General features: G+C 37.1%; 1 protein-coding gene across 1 annotated transcript; it reads left to right on the plus strand.

The window, feature by feature from the left end:
* Positions 1–4,463: 4,463 nt before the first annotated feature.
* LOC143540176 (uncharacterized) lies at positions 4,464–5,744 on the plus strand. Its single transcript, XM_077033311.1, has one exon. The coding sequence runs from the start codon at positions 4,464–4,466 to the stop codon at positions 5,742–5,744; it is 1,281 nt and encodes a 426-aa protein (XP_076889426.1).
* Positions 5,745–16,819: the final 11,075 nt, after the last annotated feature.

Raw genomic sequence — 16,819 nt, forward strand, 5'->3', positions numbered from 1 at the left:
ACAACTAAAATGAAATTGATAAACACAACAATAAAGGAAATGATTTTATTAATTATGTGAATGTGATTGGGATGATTTTCTAATGACCAGAGAGGGGTGTAGGGTCCTATTAGGACCACACCCATGAATACGCCGCGTATAAGCGTATACGCGGCATATTAGGGTACGATTTGACGTCCTAGCCTAGCTCTGTCATAGGGTTGTCGGATCGTACCCTCATACGCCGCGTATAGGCCTATACGCGGTGTATTGGGTTTTGTATATTATTGGAGCCCGGCTCCCTCCCCTCCCTCTCCACCATTTCTTTTTTCCTTTTTTTTTCCTAACCCTCACCCTCTTCATTCAACCAACACCAACAACCATATATGTTTCCGGAGTCGGACGAGGAGATGTCGGACGGTGCTAACAGTCAGTCGGAGTTAAACCAGGTTTCGTTTTATCTTTATTTAGTAAATGTTAGGACATAGTTGTAGATGTTAGGACAGAGATTTGGTGAATGGTTTACTTTTGAAATTTGTCTAGGCACCGACCGTTTTACGGTAACCCCAGTTCGCCGGGCCTCCCAAACTTAAAATAGATTTCCCGTACTGTTACCGTTATTGTTAAAATTTTTATTGTATTATTACTATTAAAATATTAATATTATCATTAAGATGTTATGAAAATATTATTATTAATAAAATAAAATACTATTATTGTATTTATTAAAATACTATTATTATTATTATTAAAATAATAATATTAAAATACTATTATAATATTAATTATTATATTATTATTATTATTATTATTTTTCTATACATATAATTGTTAGTATTAAAGCATTAATGCTTTAATTTTTATATTATTATTAGTACTAAAATATTATTATTATTATTAGGTACCTGATGTACGTCAGAGATTCAGATGCCAGGGTTAGGCGGCGACGCAAGACGTTCGGAGGTACGTTCGTATACTGTATTGTATAATATAATATAATAATATTATTTTATTATTATTTATATTATATTATATTATGTTATGTTATATTATGTTATATTGTATTATGTTATATTGTATTATATCAAACGGGTGCTGGTTATGTTAGTGAGTTTTTCTAGAAAAGCCCACTAGTGTTGTCTTATTATGGTTTTTTTCCTTTTTTTTATTTCTTTTCTTTTCTTTCGTTATTATTAATGTTATTTATGATTATTATTAATATTAATATTATTTAATTATCAATAACATATTATTATTCAAAATTCGATAAAGGGCGTTCAGTAGCAGGACTTATTTGGGAAAATTGACAGTGCGAAACGAACTTTTAAATTATTGGCTGGTTTCGTTATGGACATCTTGAATCAGTTACAGTGGTTTACTTGGGAAAACTGGCATTTCCAAACGAACTTTCAATTTCTTGGCTGTTTTCGTTATCGACATCTCAAATCTGGCTCTTCGATTTCTTCAAACTCCAACGGTCTTGACCGCCGGTCACCACTGATAACCGTAGTTATGTTCACTCAAACACATATCAGTCGTCACTAAGCTTAAGCTTAGGCTTGTTATTAGTTTTATTTTTAGTTGGGGGTATTCTAAGTTGTTCATGTTGTGTATATTATAAAATTATCGGCTTATATATACGTATATATATATAGTAGATGTGCGGTATAAGAATTCACTGCGCCGACATAATCAGCACCGGATCGAGATACTAGTTTGATGAGTTTGAATCTCTTGGATCCGCGGTATTCGCTAACGGCAGCGAGAACGGGAGCCCCTACTTTGGAGAGATAGGTGGAAATTCGGTCATTGCTCCAATATAACGAGCACCAGATTGAGATATTAGTTCGGACTTAGCTGAACCGGTTGACACGTATGCAGACGTGGATTTAGGTTCGGTGTTGACGCGGATATTAACACATTTGTTTACAGCATTCGTTGACACGTTTGCATAATACATAATGAAAGCACAAACTCAAACAACAATCCATACAATAGCAATTGTCTTCGTTATTTTTCTCTTCTTCTTGTTTGACTGGTCGTTGAAGAGAATTGCTATTGTATGGATTTTTGTTTGAGTTTGTGCTTTCATTGTGTATTGTGCAAACGTGTTAATATCAGCGTCAACACGGAGTCTAAATCCACGTTAGCATACGTGTCAACCGGTTTAGGTAAGTCCCAGGTAATATCTCAGTCTGGTGCTCGTTAAGCTGGAGCAATGACCGAATTTCCACTTATTTGTCCAAAGCATGGGCTCTCGTTCTCGTTTCTGTTAGCGGATACCGCGGATCTGAAAGATTCAAACTAGTATCTCGATTTGGTGCTGGTTATGTAGGCGCAATGAATTCTTACACCGCACATCTACTATATATATATATACGTATATATATAAGCTGATAATTATTTAATATACGTAACATGAACAACTTAGAATACCCCCAACTAAAAATAAAACTAATAACAAGCCTAAGCTTAAGCTTAGTGACGATTGATATGTGTTGAGTGAACACAACTACGGTTGCCGGTGGTGGCCCAAGGTCAAGACCGTTGGAGTTTGAAGATATCGAAGAGGCAGATTTGAGATGCCGATACCGAGAGCATCCAAGAAAGGGTTCGTTTGGCATTGTCAGTTCTTAGCAAGGTAATCACTGTAACTGATTCAAGCTGTCCATAACGATAGCAGCCAATAAATTGAAGGGTCGTTTCGCAATGTCAATTTTTCCTTATAAGGCCTGCAACTGTACGCTCTTTTCCGAATTGTGAATAATAATATGTTATTCATAAATAAAATAATATTGATAATAATAATTATAAATAACAATAAATAACAAAAAAAAAGAAAAGAAAAAAAACAAAAAACATAATAAGACAAACTGGTGGGTTTTTCTAGAAAAGCTCAATAATACGCCGCGTATAGACCTATACGCGGCATATTAGTTTGATTACAACCTGCCCTGTAAAAGTGGGCTAGGTTGTCAACTCGTACCTTATACGCCGCGTATAGATCTATACGCGGCGTATTACTTTTGCTAAATTATTGGAGCCCGGCTCCCCTCCTTTCCCCTTTTTCCTTTCTCTATTATAAAGGATGTGTGTGTTGGTCTCGACATTCAACCAAAAAACAATATAACATTTGTACTATATATACCCAGAATGTCTTGGTTTAACCATTTATTTCCGGAGGAGGAGCCAGGTTACGCCGCTAACGATCAGCCTGGCACGTCGTGGTTACCCGACCTAAACCAGGTTTCGTTATATAGTTATTTAGTATGAATTTGGTAGTTTTTTTTTTACTAACACATGCTACATTACATTTTGTCAGGAGTATGTCGGTTATGATACCTAGCCCCAACAACTTTATTGTCAGCCCGAACAGTTTAATGGTGACACTGGCTCGCCGGGCTTGCCAAACTTGAACCAGGTTTCGTTATAGCTGTTATTATTATTTATTATTATAACTAGCACTATTGTTTGAATTTTTAATTTATGTATTGTAGGAGTACTTCGTGTCGGATTACGGTATTCAGCCGGCGTACCCGTCACCTGTCGCCTGGTCGGATTATGGAGGTCAGGCTTCGTCATCCTACTAGCCACCAGTAGCAAATGATCCTTTTTATGGAACCGAGTCTTCATCGTACAACATGCGAAACGATCATGCTGGGCCAAACCTAAATAACGAAGATGAGTACGATGACGACTACATACGCGAAGTGAAGGTTTCGTATAAAACAAATGCTGTAAGACACCATGTGTTTTGTTTAAGTTAATATTATTTATTTGTATGTTATTTAATAAACGGCTTAATAAATAGCGTAAAACTGTTTCAGATTTTTGAGAGTCACGAGGAGCTGGAGAAATGGGTAAAAATTAGAGGACGGGAGCATGGGTTTGTTGTTGTGGTCCAGCGGTCAAGGAAAACGCTGTGGACTTTGCATGCAATCGTGGGGGCGAACCCAAAATAAGGCTACGATGAGACGTACTGGCAACATAAAAAATGCTATCCGTTTAAGATCCTGGGTAGGTACAACTCGAGGGGTGCCTGTTGGAGGGTTCAAGTGGTAAACGAGACTCACAACCACGATCCCGTTGAATTCGAGGAAGGGTGTGCATCTTTTAGAAAAATGAATAGCGACCAGCTGGACATGGTTGAGAGTTTACACAAGACCGGCGTTAAACAGCAACAAATTGAAGCAGCCCTCCGCAAAAAGTTTCCCGGTGTGCGACCTGTAATAAAATATATATACAACCACACCGCCAAGATTAGGAGGGATGTGCTACTAGGCGACACCCCTATGAAGGTAGTTCAAAACATTTGTAGTTTTAATGTGTACTTGACGTGCTTGTAATATTTACTAAAGTTTTATTTCATCCAATGCAGGCGCTGGAAAACTTTCTCGCAAGTAACGGTTTCACGTTCTATACCCGGGAGAGTGATACCGACGACAGGACGGAGGAAATTTTCTTGTCATAATAAGTCGAATAAGATGTGGCGTGCGTTCCCCGAGGTGTTGATGATTGACACGACGTACAACACCAACATGTACGACTGGCCGTTGGTTCAGTTTATCAGTGTGACGTCGACATCAAAGTCGTTTTGTATCGCCACCACGTTTGTTATCAGGGAAAGGCAGAGGAACTTCACCTGGGCTCTGGAGAAACTTAAACAAATGCTCGATGACTGCATGGAGCCAGGCGTGATCCTGACTGACGCGGACCAGGCCCTCATGAATGCCTGCGACGCGGTCTTCCCTAATGCCACCAAAAATTTATGCAGGTGGCACATATCCGAGAATATAAGGAGAAAATTTAAGGGCCTATATAGGACGGATATGGGGACGGACTTTGCGTACTGGTGGAAGGTCCTGTATCAGTCTCCGACGATACAGGACTACGACAATCGTTGCATCAACATAGTTAACGACACGTGTATCCCAATAAAGGATGTTGACCCGTTCTGGAGGAGGCTTAATTTTGATCCAGCCTATCCGCCGAACGAAGAGCCAGACTACGAAGCAGGTATGTGTGAAATCAACGATACGCTGTCGTTCATAGATGACCCTAATCAGAAGAAAAGTTTTTTTGTGAAGCTCATATCTGCTATTCTAGGGAGATCTAAAAAGAAGTCACCCGAAAAAAGAGAGGATCCTAGGGGGCGTCCCAAAAAACCAGATCCCCCGAGACACAGCTCTTACACTCCCGCTCCAGATCTCCCCAGACATAGCTCCTACACCCCATTCTTGTCACAGGTGCCCAGCAACGAAACCCCCACCCCATCCTCGCTGTCTCGTTCGTTGTCCCAGTCAGCGTCGCGATTTAGTATTCGTCGGGGACGAACTAAGACATCGAAACCTACAGGAGCTCACCTCGGGTTTCCTTTGATGGTTTCGCCAGCGCAAGTACCGGCGATAGAAATGTTTAGGACCGTCATTCCTGGCTGGGCTCATCCGTTCGTCGCAGACATCAAAAACGAACGCCCAGACGGTAACTGCGGTTTCCGATCAATCGCCGTGGGTTTGGAGATACATGAGAAACTCTGGCCGGATATTAGGCGAGCAATGCAGAACAAGCTGGAAACCAACGAAGGGTGGTGGAGGGCGATGTTCAGCAAAGAGGATGAAAGATTGTACGGCTGGGTTCATTCCAGCATTCCGTACTCCAACACAGTTAAACCGGTGTCGCCGAGTCGTTGGTTCAGCCTACCCGGTCACGGGCACGTGGCTGCTCAGACATACGCGTGTGTGTTAGTCAACCTAGCTGGCAATTAGACCGAATCTTACTTCCCATTGAGAATCGGTCCTGACTTGATTCTGAATCCAGTGGTTATAGGCATCGCTAACTGGGGAGGTGATCACTGGATATATATCAAACTGGTAGGAGATTTCCCAATGCCTACGCCAAACCTTAATTGGGAAACACTGTACGGACGGCCCTCGAATGGAAAACACTGTACGGACAACGTATGGAGGAGTACGAACAGATACGCACGGGTTGGCGAAGGGAACCCTCTAACGTAGATCTAGACAACTTATTTATCCAATTGGCTTCAAAACCTGAACCCTGGAGTTTGGTTGCTTTTTAATCATTGTTTACAAATACAAATTTTTTAAACCGCTTGACATCGTTTGTCCACCTTAATAAAATTAACTAAAAGTCATCAAACTTGATTAGCACTTTCCACTGATTCCCTGTGGATTCGACACTTGCCATAATCTACTTGATTGTAATCTTAGGCAATGACGAAATATTAGTTTTATGGTTAAAGATAACTAGGTCAATGACACTAAAAACTCAATCCTAATCGTTGATGACCAAAATCAGTAACTGATAAACTGCAAATCTCAATGATTACCCAAAAGTATGTTCAAGCACACAAACAAAATCCAAAAGTAAGGTTTAGAGTGCCAACAATCCAATGAACAACTCAACCCTACACCCGGAGATGGTCACGAGTGGTTTAGCCTAGCATGGTGGTCTTGAATAGCTTCTTTGATTCTTGAATGGATGATGGCATGGATGATTATAGTGATTGGGAGGTGTTAAGATGGTGGAGAATGGCCCCAAAATCGTCCAAGGGGGGCTAGGGTATGAAGCATAGGCGGCCTAGGGTTGAACCGGGCTTAAAATAGTCAACAAAAACCTAAAAATCGCGTTTTTCCGCCAAGACCACCGTAGCCTACGGTCTCCCCATCGTAAGCTACGGTGGGACCGTAGCCTACGGTCATTAGACTCTGCTTTACGGTAACAGCCCCCTCGCACTGTTTTGCCCATAACTTCTTCGTTATAGCTTCGTTTTAAGCACCGTTTTCGGCCACGTCTTCGTCTTCAAATTCTCTATCATTCCATTCAATAAAATCTTAATTTCCATTCCATCTCATATGTTCCAATTTAGCTCCTTTAATCCCCTGTAAGCTCCACTCACATGTAAACGTAAAACCACTCAAAGTAGTTGTGTCCAAGACATATAAACACATAAAATACACGATATAACTTACTTAACACACATTATTTCACCAAAACATCAGCATCCGAGCATCCAAACACGAGTCTACATTGGACCGACACCGACCGGATTACAACACGAGCCAAGGAGATTTGACTCGACACCGACACGACATGGAGGTAATTTTTTAATATTATGTTGATGATGATGGTTATGTTTAGATGATGATGATGCTGTTGTGTGGATAGATAAAACCATCGGTCGGAGTCCGGCCGTCGTTTTTCAGTGACTATCAGCGGCGGCGTATAGCCCTATACGCCGCCTCTGATATATAATTTTTTTTTATTTATTAACATTATCATTTTTAATATAAATATTATTATTAGTATTTATTGTTAGTATTTATTAATATTAATATTATTATTATTGTTATTATTTATTATTATTATTATTATTATTATTAATATTATAGGTATTATTATTATTGTTATTATTTATTATTATTAATATTATTATTTGTTATTATTATAGTTTGTGGACGATGTGCTTGAGGACGAGATTGAGGAGGAGCTCGAGCAGCAGATGGGGCGGGGCCGTGGTCGGGGCCGGGGACCCCCACCGGGTGACGACGTGTTGCTCACCTACCCTCATGTGCAGTTCGCTGAGGGTTCTGACGCCCACACACGATACATTCGCCTACGCCAAATGCACCCATTTCCCAGCACGATAATTTCCTGGTCGTTTTTGGAGTCCTGTGACGCTCACCAACGGGCGGCTGAGTACATCGGACAGGATATGCCCTGGAGCCGATGCTTCAGTAAGCCACTATCAGCCCACCGGGAGCTGACACTGGAGGTTTACTCCACAATACGCGTTACGTAAGTTTACTCCACGTTGTTATGTTTTTAATATATTTATTATATTATATTATATTATATAATGGTATGTTATATTATATTATATTATATTATATTATATTATATTATATTATATTATATTATATTATATTATTGCAGGCCCCGCGCGTCTGGTACGCCAGAGATTCAGATTAGGGTGCCAGGCGCCGATACGACACAGTCGGAGGTTTACTTCCGCATGTTCGGGCAAGACGTCCATCTCTCCATGGAGGAGTTCGCGGTTGCTATGGGCTTATACACCACGCAGGAGGTACGCAGCCCGATATACATGGAGAACATCCACCAGATGCCGGAGGACGTCCTGCGGGTATAGTGGAGGGCCATCAGCGATCACGACTTCAGGGATAGGCCCTTGGACACCAAGTCCAAAGTCTCGGCTATTAGGGACCCGCTCCACAGGTATGTTCTTAAAATGTATTGTATTGTTTAGTATAACGTATATTATATTATATTATATTATATTATATTATATTATATTATATTATATTATATTATATTATATTATATTATATTATATTATATTATATTAATACAATATAACATTATATTATTATTATTGTTAAGCTGAAGCAATGACCGAAGTTCCACTTATCTTATATTACACAGGCACCTCACATGCTGATTGCAACGTCCATCGTGGGTCGCAATCAAGGCGCGGAGCACTGCAGCCTGCGCGACCCGTTTTTTTAGGTGTCTGCTGACTCACACGCACTGCAACCTCGCTAGGGGGTTTGCAAACTATTTTGTCGGCTACCAGTTCAGGCAGGGACGAGGGTTCTAGATGGGTTGCGGGTACGTCCCCCAGCTTGCGATATCTCTGTGCCATGGAGCCCTGGTGAACGGCCTGCGTATCGCTCCGACCCCTTCGAGCGAGTTGGACCGCATCCGTTGCGGCGGCATGCACATTGTGCGTTCGTTCCCCAGGACCAATGGCCTGCACGACCGACTGGTGGCCGGGGCGGGGGCACGTGTGCCTTACGTCCTGGTGCCTTTAGTCGAGCCTCCCCGGTCGCGGCACCGGAGGTGGAGCTTGTCCATGAGCCTGTCGACACGGGGGAGGGGGCCGGCGGGGATTCGGATGACGGTGGTGACGGACGTGAGGATCCGGGCGCATCTCAGGTACGTTTTAATATATTATCGTTTTATCGTTTCTTTTAATTCGTCTTCGTATTAAACGTATTTCTGTTGTTTTGTTGTTAGGGGCTGACGCAGCACGTTCCACGCACATATCGCGCGGTGCGTCTGGGTCCCGCCACCGACGCTAGGTTGCAGGTTCTTGAGTTGGGGATGAGGCAGATGTCGTGCCAGATCGACTGGCTTGTTAGAAGTCGAGTAGCGGAGCTATCTGGACAGCGGTACACCGTGCCATCGCCACCCCCTCCCAGTTTTAACCACGAGGCGAGCACATCTGGCGTGAGACGCGGACGGGGCGACAACGTGGATGCCACGGACGGTTCAGGGCCGAGGGGCAGGGGAGAGGACGACGTCGACGTCGACGTTGCCGCCGCGTTCAGGGGCGACGACGACGGCATGGACATTAACATGGAGGACTTCCTGTAGATTTTTATGTTTTAGTTGTCGTATTTTCTTTGTTTTGTACAGATTAACAATATAACAATGATTTTTGGTATATATATGTGTTAACTGTTTTTCACCGAAATAATATTTAATATTAAATAAATAATTAATATATGATGATAATAATAATAATAATAACAACATAACAAAGAAAAAAAATAAAATAAAAAACATAATAAGACAAAATTGGTGGTGTTTTCTAGAAACACCGACGCGTACGCCGCGTATAGGTCTATACGCGGCGTATAGGGCGGTGTTTTAGCAATCGGGCCGGTGTCCCTTGAAAATCCGTATTTGTATCCTCTGATAATTGTCGAAAATGGCTATTTGCAGCCAATGTCGTGTCTAGGTACAGAACATGGATCCAGCCAGTAAAATATTGAGACTGACACTAAAAAAACTATATAGAATTTTAAAATTATACAAATATTATTATATACTTACTATAAGCGAATTAATAAACATGAAACAACTAAACTAATTTGTACAATTAAATTTCATTTTGACGACACTCTTTAACAATCAAATCCAAATAACCACCAATTTTAAAGAATTAAAGGTAAATAACCCATCTTTTTTATTAAAAAGGGATATGATATTCGTACATCCTTTGGTTATCTACACACCCTACATACGATGATATAGGGGTTTATACGATCGTATATTAAAAAGTGTGTGCATAAGTCAAGGGTGTGTAGATAGTTATAGCCTTAAAAAAAATGAAAGAGCAATACTTTTTATTAAGTCGTCTTTTCAAACTAAAAAGTTAATTGAGATTATGCCAATATGTCAACTTTTAAGTTTTTTAGTTAAAAAAACAAAAAGAACATAAAATTTAGTTTTTTAGTTTTAATTTTAAACCATTTAGAAATATGGGGTTAGATTAGAATAAAAATCCATTTGAGTTGTGAAAACTCTAGAAACGCATTCTCAACCACATGTTTTTAATTAAAGATTAAATCTTGTGATCCACAATTAAAGTTAATAAAAAAATATATAAGTTAATTTGTATTTTCTCTCTCCTGAAAACATATATAAAAATTAGTAAAGAAATATAAAAAAATAGCAAAACATTTTTTTATGTTTTCGATATTTTGTATTAAATGTAACAACATATATTACATGTAACAAAAAAAAAACGATGTTACATAGGGTATTCACGGGTTTTCACAACTCAAGTGGGTTTTCATTTTATACTTTGCCCGGAAATATGAATTTAACTTTGTAACAAAAAACATGCAATTCTATCAACACTTTGAACCCATTATTTTTTAGATGTATTGGTTGTATTGCATCTAAATTTAAGAAATATGAATGTGAAGAAACATTTTCTTAAAATAAAAGTGTGACCGAAAATTTTGGTTTTATATCTAGCCTAGCGACGGTGTTTTACTGACCACTTTTTAGCAACGTTTGTGACGTGATGTTAACGACTATTTTGCGATGGCATTTTAGTGACCATGATTTTATGAAAAAAGAACATGTTTTTTCATTGCAATTCCCATATTACATAATATCCAAATATTTATCCAAATTTCATAAGTTATCCACATTATAATCCAAGACATAAAACAACAAATATCCAAAATATCTGAACATGATAGCTATGTAAATTACGTTGTATACGAAATGTTGCAGATAATGAAAGGTTTCGTGCTGCTTGTTGTAATATTATTGGTTCGGTTTTCGTATTCTCCCAAGTATGGCCTCTTTCTCCGTCCTTCCCTTTCTATTTCCATTTCTTTTTGTCGCAGTTGACCTTCTGGTTCAATGATATGTGGGTGATGGTTAAACTTGGGTTCCTTGAGGTCTCATGTTCGAACCTTGACTCAAGAAGATTCTTCCACGGTACTGGTGGGTTTTCTGTTTGATGGTGTTCCTGTGTGAGTCAAATCTGGAGCGTCAAAATTAGTATGAGCGATTGGCATCCCGTCTTAAAAAGACCCACTCAGATATTGAGAACAATTTTAAAAAATCTCCAAAAGTATTTTCATTCCTATCTCTTGTTCCAAGTTCCAACATCTCTATTTTTCATTATTCTCTCATGTAGTCATGAAGTTAGATTAACACTAAATTACCAAACTCAAATTCAAATTAAAGTATCGATAAGCCCTGTCAGCGAAAAGTCATATTTGGGTACTAAAATCTAAAACTTGCAAGTATTGGGTACTAAAGTCTAAAACTTGTAAGTATCAGGTTGGTGGTTTCGATTTTATAACAAGTTAAGATCTAAGACAAACTTTTGTTAAAAAAAAAAAGGGTTAAACTTGGGTAAAATAACCAAAATACCATCTTATATTGTAATCAATAATCTTATTTTAATAATGGCCTATTTATGTAACAGTACGTTTACTAAATATAGCTAGTGTCGGTTTCGTGATTCCGATTTGTGACAAACTAGGTTATTGGCTCGTACACGACACGGATGAAAATATATAAATCATCAAGTAAACACATATATAATTTCAAACAGCAAGTTATTTTTTAATATAATTTTTTGAGATAGCAACATGATTTTCACTTGCAATTTATATCATACGTAAACAAAGTATTGAAATACATAAACTTACAAAGAATACTTTACATAGTAAAATGTTTATGAAGAAAAGTTAAAACTTTAATACATAAACTTTAAAAAATAATATTAACAGAAAACAAACAAATTTCACTAACATTCAAGGGCGAAGCTCTTTTGGGACCCGAGGTGGCCCCGATCACTGCCGTTTTTTCGGTTAGTATGGTAAATTTCATGATTTTTCCTAAAAATTTTATAGGTATTAACCGCGGTCACCCCCGAGGTATTTTTCCAAAAAGCTACGGTCACCACTGATTTTTTTATATATATAATACCCCCATCATTTGATTTTTTTTTATTAAACCTCGTAGTTTTAATAAACAAAAGTTACAAAATAGTAGTCGAATAGAAAAAGCTTTATTTTTATAAAACTCAAAATTGGAGGGGGGCTGTTTGTAAAAATAAAATTGATTACGTATAAAGATTCATATACCAATCTAACAAACACAGTGACTAACTGATTACGCAAACTGTGTTTACATTTGTCACACCCGGCCTTCGGGCCTAGCCGTATGACCAATAGTTGGTACCAATTATGTCAATTTATCAAAGTTTACAGCGAAAAATGTTAAATAAAATATTTACTTTCATAACACAGGGAATTAAATACCCTTTTTCATTTATAAAATTTCTTGTTTAAAAACAAGTTTCATATATGCTTCATTACAAAATTTAGCTGAGCCATCAACTGTATTCTATGCCAAGCGATCTTCTATCTCCACCGGCATATCCACTTCTATATCTTACTCCTGATTACTTGAAAACACTTTTAAAAATACGTCAGCTATATGCTGGTGAATACGCTGACTCGATAAAAGGTTTTCATAATTCATTATGACACAACACCAATAGCGTTCAACAACTAAGTGGGTCTCAATCCCATCTCATCGAAACTAAACATACGCACAAACCACTTAGTTGGACGGTTGCTCGCCCTAGAGACAGTCACTTGTCTCATGGTTAGTATGTCTGTAGTGCGCCCACTACAGATCATATATGTAAGGATCCAAACACATGTGTATTTTAGTCTGAGTGTTTAGTACTACCTTGTATCAAAACGTTTTAGAGTATTTGAACCAACCCTCATGTAAATACTTTTCTAACTTTTTACATATGGATAACCCTCCATAATGTAAAAGAGTAAATATCTTTAAAAAGATAGTACATATTCATGACATTAGACGTATTCACGTTATAAAGAAACTTTAAACATATTCATGTTTCAAAAAGGTTGAGCGTATTCATCTTTTGTTATAATCAATGTATCTAACTGATGTATGTTTGATTGTTACCTCGGACCTATAGTACGAGAATTATATTTTATAAATAACTAGATCTACAATCTAGCTTTAGACCTTTAGTCTATTTGCATAACATTTACCTTGATATCCATTTCTTTTATAAAACATAAGTTTAACAATTATACGCTATGTTTCTTTTTCATGAAGAAACGTGTATATCAAATTCTTCTTTCATAAGAAGTATCTTTATATAAAATAAAGAATAATATTCCATCAATAACTTTGTCTTATGAAAACTATATTTCACTTAATTATCTGATCAAGGTATAGGCTATACCCCTGCTAGGGTCTAAGCCACATATAATAAAATAACCGGGCATAACTTCTACCTTTTATGGCTTGTCAATACGAAAGCTTAAGCTTGATGTGGGCAGTACTTCTACTTATCGTTGGAAAATTAAATGAATAAACCGACAGGGGTTCCACTACTTGCACGTACTTCAAGACAACGAGCACATCAAAACGTCATGCATATATTTCAAGGTAAAGTGAGTGTGTGGGTGGATGAAGTGGACCTCACCGTAAGGCTACCTATGTATAGGCTGAAATGTGCTCCTTCGCGTAGTGCGAAACATTTCATTTTCACCGTTCGCGTAGCGCGAAGGCAAACTAACTGCCTCAGAATATTTTATTCATTCTCGTATCGCGAAGTTTTATTGGATAGTCATTCGCATCGCCCGAAGGACAAAGGTAGGTCTAGTGTGTCATCTCCTAGACTTGCCACGTGTCGCCACGTGGTGACACGTGTCAGCACCTGACAAGATTACTTCGTGGCTACTTCGTGTATAGCGAAGCTTTCTTACTTATTTCCTTCGCGTCGCGCGAAGGGTCTTAGATTTCAAAATTTTCATTTTAGTCCCTGAACTTTGGTAGCTCGTCACGTCTTGATCTGTCTTCCATAGTTCAAAAATACTAATGCGGCTCTCAAGCGGCTTGCGGTGATATAAGCGAAGTGCAAAGTGTGCCATCAAAGCGCCACATTGCACCTATCGCCCGAGCCCGTGCACGTCGGGTGCTTCGCACCTTCCACTAGGACTACTGAGAGTGGTTAGCCACATAAGAATATTACTATGAAAACTTCCTTCTTTATAAAGAGCTTCCATTTTTTTCTTTCTTTACATGTGGGATGAATTTTCCTTATTTCCTTAACATGAGATACTTTTATCTCATTTCCTCATTACTTATCTTATGAATATTTTTGGTCCTTCATCTTTATAAGTTGTCAAATTTTGACCGAAACTTTAAGGGTGTTACAACATTTCATGTGAAAAGTACGTCTAAACCGAAATCAAAACATTTTTAAAATGGCATGTTTTGACCATAATCAAATCGTTGCGTTCTGAGAATGACATATTTTAACCCGAACCAAATCGATATCTTTTAAAATTGACTCGTTATGACCTGAAACAAATCAATACGATTTTAAAAAAAACCATTGAAACCCGAACGAAATCGATACCTTTTTTATATTGCCTCGTTGACCATAACTAAACTGATACCCCTTTAAAATAACTCATTTTGACCCGAGCCAAAGCAAATCAAAATATTTTCAAAATGACCCATTTTCATAAATGAAAATTGAAATAACACACTTTAAGACTAAAAAGAAAATTAAAGAATAACACATACAACGTTTTTAGCTTTTGAAATCCTTTCTACCAAATGCGAATTCATTATTACTGGTTATGAAGATAAAAAAAATATATATAAAGTTTCAATAACTTCAACCCACTTGAAAGTTGATACTCATGTGAGCCTTTCACTTAATTTGTGAACCTTCCATATTCTTTCATTGTTCAATAGGCACTAAAATCAAACACCAAAGAAATTAATACAAATTGAAACGAAACTAAATTGAAAAACACTAAAACAAAACCAAAACCAAAAACCTAAATAAAACCAAATACTAATAAAACTAAAACAAAACCCGAAATGAAACTAAAAAACTAAAATCGATAAATCTAAAACCGAGCAAAAAACCAAAATGAAAAACCGAATAAAGTTAAATTCACCTAAAACGAAACTAAAAAGACAAAATCGAACCGAAACGAAACAAATTTATAAAACCTAAAACCGAACAAAAACAAAAAACCGAAATGAAACCAAAATAAAAAATAACTACCATGAAACTTTGAAAAGGAAGACCCTAACTCATTAAGGAACACATGTATTATTAAATAGTATAGTAGATTAAAATACGTTGAATGTAATTTAATATAATTTTATTAGTAAGAAATTAAAAGAATGCATATTATTTATGAAAAAAGTTATTGTTTTATAATAGCATAGTAGATTTGTGGTCTAAAACTAACTTTCATTAAAAAAAAACTTGTTAAACTTGAGTAACCAAATACCCTTTTTAAACCATTAATATATTTAGGTAAATACTATTAGGCCGACTCTAGGAAGAGTGAAATGAAGTTGGGGCTTTAAACCCCTCACTTCCTACGACCCTCAATTTTCAAAACAAATTAATAATTTGGATTAATGTATTCTATTTGAGCAGCGTTTAAGCTAAATTAGGTTTCGGATGGTGTGAGGAACCGCATTAATTCTGTATTCACAAAAAACGATGACAACATTTTGATTTATTTGGAGTAAAGCAAGATAACTTTATTACAACAAGACCCCGTTTTTATACATCTATCTAGGCCGGCCTTAAATACCATAAATAAAACATTTGTGTTTTTTGTTTTCTCGTAAAAGTCCATGAATAATATTTTGCACATAAAAACCAACGTATTATGTTTTTTGTTTTTTTTTTTCGTAAAAGTCACTTACAATATTTTGCACATAAAAAACCTAACATAATTTGTGTTTTTATTATAAAAGTCTCATAACTTATTAAATTTGAAAGAAAACAAATTTTATATCTCATAGTTATGGTCGAAATTAAGAAATCATTACTTGACAACTTACGTTATAATAGCGATAAATATAATGTGTTTAAACTTTCTAACGATTTTACATTATACAAACCATTTTATATGTTTTTAGTTTATTTATTTATTTTAAGTTACGTTATCCACGCTCATGTATTAAAAACATATTTCAAAAACATACTATTAAAATAAATGTCACACCCCAATTTAGGGCTAGGAGTGTGACCAAAAGTTGGTACCTGTTTTGTAAATATTCAGAGTTTTGGGTAAATTTTAGCGGAAGACTTTAAAGGTTTAATATAATATTAATTTACATTGAAAATTTACTTGGGAATTAAATACCTAAGTTGAAGTTTTACAAAATATTATTTTTATTACAAGGATTTTATAACAAAATTGAGCCATCATGCGGTGCGAACTTCTATCTTCGAGACGACTCTAATCCTTGCTATATACCATCAAACCTAATTACCTGCAAGTGGGATTAAAATATGTCAGCTTTGTGCTCGTGAATAGTTATGACTCTAAAAGCATTTAAGTAACAATGATAATACAAATATAGTTTTCTTAACAATCTCAGCAGATATATTGCTATACCTAGTATATGTAACATTGTCTTACACACACACAAATCTCCGAGCCACGTA

Source organism: Bidens hawaiensis, unplaced genomic scaffold (assembly GCF_021521415.1).
Source record: "Bidens hawaiensis isolate Kalapana, Puna unplaced genomic scaffold, B.hawaiensis_p1.1 tig00012182_1, whole genome shotgun sequence".
Classification (NCBI taxonomy): Eukaryota; Viridiplantae; Streptophyta; class Magnoliopsida; order Asterales; family Asteraceae; genus Bidens; species Bidens hawaiensis.

Excerpts from the sequence above, each read along its gene's own strand:
- LOC143540176 (XM_077033311.1), top strand. The coding sequence starts at position 4,464 with ATGTGGCGTGCGTTCCCCGAGGTGTTGATGATTGACACGACGTACAAC.